The 9,193-nt window shown below is 37.5% G+C and overlaps 2 protein-coding genes across 2 annotated transcripts; one reads left to right on the forward strand and one right to left on the reverse strand.

Moving 5' to 3' along the window:
• The first annotated feature begins 562 nt into the window (after positions 1-562).
• LOC18052731 (protein ULTRAPETALA 1) lies at positions 563-5,181 on the forward strand. The gene is made up of 3 exons (XM_006447249.2): positions 563-1,323; positions 2,710-3,034; positions 4,800-5,181. The coding sequence occupies exons 1-3, from the start codon at positions 1,113-1,115 to the stop codon at positions 4,972-4,974; spliced, it is 711 nt and encodes a 236-aa protein (XP_006447312.1). The 5' UTR covers positions 563-1,112; the 3' UTR covers positions 4,975-5,181.
• A 307-nt stretch (positions 5,182-5,488) lies between these two features.
• LOC18052732 (H/ACA ribonucleoprotein complex non-core subunit NAF1) lies at positions 5,489-9,187 on the reverse strand. The gene is made up of 3 exons (XM_006447250.2): positions 8,241-9,187; positions 7,345-7,422; positions 5,489-7,196 (listed from the first exon to the last, which is right to left on the reverse strand). The coding sequence occupies exons 1-3, from the start codon at positions 9,093-9,095 to the stop codon at positions 6,042-6,044; spliced, it is 2,088 nt and encodes a 695-aa protein (XP_006447313.1). The 5' UTR covers positions 9,096-9,187; the 3' UTR covers positions 5,489-6,041.
• Positions 9,188-9,193: the final 6 nt, after the last annotated feature.

Here is a 9,193-nt window from a genome sequence, read left to right on the forward strand (position 1 = left end):
TTCTTATTTTTTAAAATTGCAAATTACTTTTATTTTTATTTAAAAGATAAGAAAAAAATTAAGAGTTAGTTAGAGGGTAAATAAAATTTGATGCAATGCCATTTTCTCTTGTCATGTGTACACTTATATCAATCATAATTGGATACATTCCAACATAAATAATTTGTTGCGGTGTAGTCTTCTATACGAGACAAATCTCTGTTTCCATGCTCAAATTACATTAGAAATGAGAATTTAAATTCATACCATTGAAGCATTGCTTGAAACCTACGAAAACATACATATTGAAAACTTTTGCATCTTAACAAAATGACTTATGGGGCAAAATTATTTAATTGAAAATTGATTCCCTTGTACAGTGGCAGTAAAAATGGCAAAAGAATCAATGGAAAGTGGAATCAAATAGAAAAATAAAGAGAGAGAGAGAGAGAGACAGAGAGCAGTTAGAGTTATCAACAAACCTCGTCTGCTTCCCTGGGGAGGGATTTTCCCATAAGCCAAAAGGCCCTGACCCCAAAGCAAAGCCATCTCTGTTATTAATGAAATGAAAATATGAATATGAATTAATGAATTTTCTCTCTCTCTTTCTCTCGCTTCTCTCATGTCATATCAAATCATGCAAGTAGGCAGTGGCACCCTTAAAATCTAGTTAAGAAAATCACTTCTCCCCACGACATATTTTGTATATAGGCGAAGCCAGCTCATTTCACTCTCACCAAAACACCACAACTGCTCACTCTTCTCTTTCTCTTTCTCTGTCTCTGTCTCCAATCACGCTCATACACGCATACACACAACAACCGCGATAGCAATAAGTTTCGCTCCTCTCTCTCTCTCTATTCTATAATCCCTCTCCTCTATCTAGCTACTACTAGTAGTAATACTCCTTCAACGTTTTCTCCACCAGATCTCTCGGAGTGACTCAGCAAAGATGCGTGCTTTTTAAGCCTTAACACTCGCCATTTGATTTCTTTCTCTGGGTCTTTCCATTTTTACCCAAATACACCATCTTTATTTTAACATTGCCCTCTTCTTTATTTATTATTATTATTATTATTATTATTATTATTTTTGGTTTGATTTGTGTGCTTGTGAAATTGGAAAAAAAAAATATGGCTAATGGGGTTGAAAAAGAGAGCGTATTGATGATGTTTAGCGACGAGGAGTTGAGAGAGATTAGTGGTGTGAAGAGAGGAGGAGATTATATTGAAGTTACATGTGGGTGTACGAGTCACAGATATGGTGACGCTGTTGGCAGGCTTAGGGTTTTCTCTAATGGTGACCTAGAAATCACCTGTGAATGCACTCCTGGTTGCAATGAAGGTCTTCTTCTTTTTGGACTCCCTTTTTCAAGCAAATGGGTTTTGATTTTTGATTTTTTTAATTTTTAATTTTGCATGTTTAATGCGCGTGTTATTGACGTTGATGTGTCTGAGACTGCAAAGAGTTTTGCAACATGTTTAATACAGTTCAAGTGTATGTTGCTTGGTCTCAGTGACCGAGTTCTCCTTCATATCGTTTTCGTATAACGCGATAAAACTGCATTCTTTTGATTCGGTTTGGTCTGGTTTTGTTCGAATAAAGAAGTTAGTTTTCAAATGGGTATCACAAGAATGATACCTGCATTGTCTTTGTTCTTGTGATTACAAGGTCTTATGTTTGGCCTTTTGTAGTCGGCTTTTGAAGTCGTGAGTATTCTTCTATCTAGTTGCTGGGAGGCAGAGTAAGCTTTGTATTGGATCACATCATATTGTGTTTTTTCCTTTGTTCGATAAGATGGGTTTGTTTCGAGTTTTGTTCTTCATGATATGTTATCTCATGTGTATGGTTGGTGGAGTTTGGTTTTCCTCGTCCGCTTGGGTGATATAATAGTTGTCATGTTTCAGACTATGAAAGTTGATTCTGATGGGTCAGCATTTTATGTGCTCTTTCCTGTGCATGCCTTCTCATAACTGATAGTTTCCATCTTCGATATTGATTATCTTCTTCTACCTTTTGTGAAATCTTCATTGGGTTGCATCAATAGGATTAAATCTGACATACAAACGGGAGAGGACAATCTGAAAGAATAGAGTGTTTCAGCATCTGTTTTGTAGTGTTGGTCTCACTAGCACTTGCATCTTCAAGTGGTATGAATCATGATGTTGCATTAAGGTGATTGTATTGTTGATGATATTTCCCCATTCAAAAAATATTTGTACATTGTTCCCCAAGAGGAGAATGCATTCTGTTTATAAGTGTTTTGAGTGAAGTAACTAAGCAGTTACCACTTCTACTTAAACCACCATGTGCTCGTTACCTGCTTACCTTGGAATTTTGACACCCTTAGTTTTGTAATCCTTCTATAATTAATCATTTGCAAAACTCTGCAAAGAATGTAGCAAGTGTATTGACTGGCCATCCAGTTACTGCCATTAATTTCTTCAAGTAACCTTGGGAACAATATCAGCAATTGTTAGTTGGTGCTTTTAAGCATTCAATGTATTGTACTGGTATGATTTACTCTCTTCTTAGTCTGCCTTAACTCTCTTTACTGAGAGCTCTTAAGGATTTAGTGCATATGATTACAGCATATTTCTTTGGAATATTCTTTCTCATTTTATTGCAACTTTCTTATTCAGATTATCTCTTTCTTTTCTTTCTCTTGTAACAAATTTTCATTATTCTACTTGCATAGCTAATTATGTTAGTGGTGATTTGAATAATCAGACAAGATGACTCCTGGTGCATTTGAGAAGCATTCTGGAAGAGAGACAGCAAGAAAGTGGAAGAACAATGTCTGGGTCATAGCTAATGGAGAGAAGGTTCCATTGTCAAAGACGGTGTTGCTCAAGTACTATAACCAAGCATCAAAACATGGAAATGGTTCTCACAGATCCCACAATGGCCGGGTTTGTCACCGTGACGAGTTTGTTCGTTGTGCTAGGTGTAACAAGGAGCGTAGGTTCCGACTACGTACCAAAGAGGAATGTCTTATTCACCATAATGCTCTAGCTGATAAGAATTGGAAGTGTTCTGATCTGCCCTATGACAAGTATGTTTCACCTTTACATTTGATTAAGCATTTATCAAGCAAATTTTGAATGAATCATGCTGAAATTTTGATCCTCAAGATAGTTAGGTCAATGGTGATTCTTGAACATGATGGTCAATTGTATCATTAAGGTAACCTTTTATAGTCAACATGTCTTGACATATATGTTTAAAGCTTTTTTTTTCCTTCTTTCATTTACTGCCTTTTCTGCTGGAAAAGATTTTGGTGGACTTAGCTACATTTTGGAAGCAGAAGGGAAGTATGAGTTAGTTCAGTTGTTTCATTTAGCTCCATTTGAGTTCATGTAATATTTTGGCTTGTCATGCATCTATGCATGTTTAATTCTTCTTTATTGAGACAATCATTTGTCGTATCTTTTAATTGTGTTTCTTTTTCTAAATTAATAGTTGCAAACATAGTTTTGTTTTGATTGATTTGAAGGAACATGGGGGTTTAGGTTTTCAGAGTTTGACTTCTTTTTAGTAAGGTAATAACCATCTATCCCTGCAAGATTTTCCTCGTTGTAATCACTCGTCACTCCCATTAGGAATTGTCGAAATGGATGATGTTCTGTGGAAACATTTGTGAGCTTCTAGAAATTTATCAATTTGACAACGAAAGCCCTGAAAGAATAAATAAATATTTTAGGAAATTGTTTAATTTCTCTGTCTAACCAGTTGATATGCAGCAAACTATCTCAAATATAACATTTTCTGATTGTACTGCAGCATGGTTACAAAACTATCTGGAAAATATCTGTTGTATGTCAAGTATGTGCATATTGAAAGGTTGATAGAACTAAAAGAAGAGAAGAGGGAGGTGTTGGGAGTATTTACCCCATCTTTGTCTCGGTGAAACATCTTTTTCACTTAAAAACAGAGTTCTTCACCAATCAAACACTTTTAGCCTCATTTTCTGATCTTGTGGCTCTACATGGGGTATCGAGGTTGCATTCTTTAACGACAAACCCTATACCTTTGCAATTATTTATATTTACTAGAACCTTTGAATAATATGTCATCTCATGCTTGCACATACTCTCATGTCAAGATGTCGCAGATGATGAGAAACAAATAGGACTTAGTTTTCTTTTGAAAGAAACTTAAGAGTAGCTGTGGTTATTTAGGATATACAGGATTATATTATCATATCTAAAACAAGCAGATGATGAGATACAAATGGAACTTAGTTGTCTTTTGAAAGAAATTCAGAGTTGTTGTGGTTATTTAGGATATAGAGTATTATAGTATCATGTCTAAAACAACACCTTATTAGATTGTGTAGTAATTATTTGTGATGTTGGTGCTTCTTTAACAGGTGGTGATTAATTAGTAGGACTAGCTTGATTATGCTTTGGAGATGTAGGCCAGCAACATTGACTTTTGGGATATCTGGGTTTAATGCATCATGTTGAGGGGCTAGGATCCATAGATGTTCACTCCTTTCAGTTTGCATCTCACAAGTGCTCAGAGATGTATAAAATGTATTTATTTTTGAAAAGGATGGACAATCCCATTTAATGCGCTGCTTTGAATATGTTATTTCTTGCAGTTTGTAATCACTACTTGATATATATATGTATTGTGAAGGAAAAGTAGCTCCTGTCTGTGTTTTCGCTTTCAGATTTACTCAACTAATGGTTGCAGATATTCATGCGCATATGCATGTTAGGACAGAGTCTTTACTTGATGTTGTTATCATATTGTTTCATATGTTCTGAGATTTGAGAAGCTATTGGCACCAATGATTGCTTTCTGGAATACAGAATAACCTGTGATGATGAAGAGGAGAGAGCTAGTCGAAGGGTTTATAGGGGATGCATTCGTTCTCCAACATGCAAGGGCTGCACTTCATGTGTTTGCTTTGGCTGTGATATCTGTCGTTTTTCCGACTGCAGCTGCCAGACATGCATTGACTTCACAAGGAATGCCAAAACTTGAATCTCTGGAGTAATCTTTTCAACCTGACTGTTCCTCTCTTTGGTTGGGATTTTCATGACAATTGTTGTTTCATGAAAGTCCCTCCCCCGTTCACAGAAGCCCTCTGTCATGCTCTTGTCTTTGACTGAAATTTCCAGTCTCTGCGTTCAGTATCCGTTCTCATTGACTGGTTCAAAAACTTCAAAATGAAGCAATTTATTCTCTTCATTTATACTTTTCATGTGTCTCCATTATTTCTATTCTGTTTTATATTATCTTTTAATTTCATTTGGTCTTGGGGGATATGTAAGGATGTATTTCTTTTTAACATAAATCTGCCCAGAAGAAAGTGAAAAGGAGAGAATTTTACAATGAACTACAGGTAAACATTTTGTTCTAGTTGCTCAACACCATACAAATAGTTGGTTGAGAGAACAAAAAGTTGGGGAAAAAGAGAAGCAAAAGCAAAAAAGTAGAATGGAAAAAGACAAGCAAAAGCACAAAAGTAGAACGTTATCCTAAGAAAACAATGGTGTGACAGACTGCATGTAAAAGTTAACCCAATGCATCGGCTTAAACATTTGAACCCAAAATGATGTCCCACTCAAATCCACACTAACATGATAATCACAATCCGGAGAATGAATAGCCAATTGCAATTGCACATGCTCAAATCATTTCAACTCTCAAATAAAAACTATTCTCTCTTTTTCTTGTTTTTTAGCCACAAACTTTTGGACCAGTACAGTAGCCTCTCGATCACCAAAAATGTAACTATTAGCATGGAGTAAATCCTTGATTTTTCACTCAATTCAGAGCAGAGTTTCTCTATAGTAAAGATATCTATGAAGAACTCCCGTTATCCACAAAGCCACATGCATTTAGAACAAAACTCCTGGCTGCGTTGACTCTTGGGAAAGCAAGACACCGGAGAGCGCCAGTTTGAACTAGTAATGGTAATGCAAGCCAATTTCTTGCTTCTGAAACTCCTCGAATAGAACAAGGAAAACACTAAGCACTATACCCGAAAGAAGCATGGAGCATAGTACAAGTTAATTAACTATGCTATGGAAACTCATTACAAGCTTTCATCGGGACTGATGGCGAACTCTTCCCCCAGAAAAACGCCCACCTCCTCTATGATATGGCTTCCTTCCACGACTGGAAGATGCACCCATGTTAAACTGTTGGGGTGCTTCAATGCTGCCTGGAAGAACAGCAGTTTGTTGCAAATTATTTTGCTTTACATGTAACCCATTAGGTGGCAGAATTCCTTGTGATGCATTTACAGATGGGCAAGCAGGCTGCTGCGGTAAACCCTGCCCAATTGTTTGGTTTAAGCCATTTTGCCCCAGAAGACACTGCCAAGGTGCATATGTTGGTCCTGCAAAGAAATTAGACGGTCCACCTGGTAGACCAACATTAGGAAGTGACATCTGACTAGACTGCTGTAGAAATAGCCCACAGTTCATCATGGGCTGATAAGGAGGCTGCTGATAGTTCTGGGAAGGCCAAGGCAAACCATTAGTTGGAAATACATTAGGAAAGAAGGTACCCTGTGGTTGCTGAGGTGGAATCCTATCTGTCCAGACGGCACTCGGAGATGTTGAAAAACTAGTATTCTGCACCATTTGTTGAAGGTGTGGAACTAAGCCAGTTCCACCTACAAAACCCTGTCCTATAGAAGATGTGGAACAATTACCTTGATCCAGAGATGCTGGAACATGAGAGACAGGATGCTGGTTTTGATTTGGCAGCGGCTGTCCTACTCCATCCATTTGTGGAGCTGAAGGTCTTCCATTTCTCCACATTCCATCCTTATTTTTGACCTTCTTTCTATTATTTTTCCTGTTACCAGGTTTCTGGTCATCCATGCCCCTCTTTTCCATCTTTTGCCTTCTCTTGTACTCAGCTTCTTTCTCATCATCCGAAAACTCTGCTTCATCTGATAACTCTTCATCATTCTCACCAGATGCATCGTACCCTTTCTTGTAAAGATTCTTGTCATCGAGCACATGATTGGCAAAATCTTGAACAAAAGAGATCGAAGTCCCTACACGGATTTCGGCAGGGATTTCATTTTCTGAATTGTATCTTACCACATAGTATGGGTTTTTTACAGGTCCAAAGATTTCATCAATCAGTCCCAATGGCACTCTGCTTTCAGTTATCCAGAGGATTGAACCCTCATTGAGAGGGTTGTGCTTCTCAGCCCCTTCTACAATAACTTGGACACCACGAACCTGTAATATTACAAGTAACATAAAAAACCGGACCCACATTATCAAAACTCCAGAACAATGTGCATCAGATCTATAAATCAGCCAGCTCCAAAGATGATGGCAAGATAAGGTTGATGAAGGCTCTGCCTTATGTCTTTTGCGAGCTTACCGACAAAACAACTCCTACGGGCAGCATCTGATGATGCGGTTGCAAGACAACATTCACTTGAGGGACCAGGGGTAGAACCTGCAACATTTCATAGAAACCATGAACTTGTAAGTATCATAGAGTAAACAGAACCAACGACTTGCAATATATCACCTCATTGGATCATAATTTATAACAAAATACAAAAGCGTTTAAGCATGTTTCGTGCACAAATAGACCATCCATAGAAGTTCTAAAGCAAGAACTAGAATTCATAAACTGTAACCTTCCTTAACAGTATGTCAAAAATACAAAAGTTGCAAACAAATTAAAGTTTGTGACTTTGTTCAGTCTTCATGAGCCATGCATTCATATCCTAAACTTTAATAAGGTCCAATAGTCATAAATCACAAATTCATATCCTAAACTTTCACAATTACAAGGTGTCCATGCTTCAGCTTAAGCAACAAAAAGTTAATGCATATTGCATTTCACTTCTGATATTTGAACTGAATGATTACGAAATCATGTACAATCTCCGTTTTCTCTACCTCCCCAAACTGCAATAAATATTGGACCTCAACAGCCGCCTTTTTACAAAATGCATGCCAGCAAAAACATTTGGTAGGCAGTGAAAACTTGTAAACAATCCAATGGTTAATATTAAAAAGGTAGCATGGAAATAAAAACTAGGATAATCATGTCTGCCTTTTGAGTATGAATAAAATATTAAAAAAAGGTTCACTTGATTGAATTGTGAATGAAAAATAATCTTTAATTCTAGTTTGGCACTATACACACCAGCATCCACAAACTAAAGCACATAATATCCATGATCCAGACCTTACTAGTTTGGCATTCACCACAAATCAGCAAGATTTTTAACACAGCATACCAGCAAAACCACAATTACGTACCTGCAGCTCGTTCTTTGACCTAATAGGTCCTTCCCTAGCACAACCATCAATTTCATCCCCACCATCAATATCAACATCAACAACAGAAATCATTTCCACCTCATCCTCTTCATCATCCTCATCATCATCAATCCCTCCAGTCATCTCCTCTCTGTCAACATCCTCTATCTCACCTTCTTCAAGCTCACCCAGCTCGCCCAATCCTCTTTTTACCTCCTTCTTCGCTTCCTCTTTTTTTAGCTCTTCATCTTCGTCCTCTTCCTCATCATTATCACTGCTACTACTAGACGACGATGAAGAAGAAGCAGAACCTTCATTCTCCGACTCTGATTCGCTTTCACTCTCTTTCTCATCACTTATTATTCCACTCTTCGCACCATCCTTGTCGGCTGGAAACGAACCCATGTTACCAACCAAATCAACTTTCTTACTCCCATCCCCATCACTCGCTATTCCACTCTTGGCATCAACCAAACTAACTTTCCCCATGTTTTCCTCAATACAGCAACTTAGATTCTTCTCTTTCCCACCCACTAATGCCTCTTCAACCTTCACCACACAATCAGACCCATCTGAAACCAGGTTCCCAAAATGGAATTTTTCTTCTTGATTCATCTTCAAACTCTTCTCAAGAACCCCAAATTCAATCTTTTCTAACCCAATCCTATCTAGGTTTGGCGAGTAATCCTCAAACAACTCTTTTATCGTGTCGAAATCAAGAAACGAATCGGCCAAACTCAAGTCGCTGTTTTTTGAGTCAAAATTGTATAGTGGGTCTTTAAAATTTTTCACTTTTGAATCTTGATTAATGTGATCTTGGTCTTCGATGCTGGGTTCAGTCATAAACCTTTCCATAGCTGAAAAAAACACAGGTTTGGGTTTTGATTAAACTTTAAACCATTATCGTAAAAAGTGGGATAAAGTTTCATAGTTGCAAAATAGGAGGGGACGGC

The sequence above is a fragment of the Citrus clementina genome, unplaced genomic scaffold, assembly GCF_000493195.1.
Source record: "Citrus clementina cultivar Clemenules unplaced genomic scaffold, Citrus_clementina_v1.0 scaffold_2, whole genome shotgun sequence".
Taxonomy (NCBI): Eukaryota; Viridiplantae; Streptophyta; class Magnoliopsida; order Sapindales; family Rutaceae; genus Citrus; species Citrus x clementina.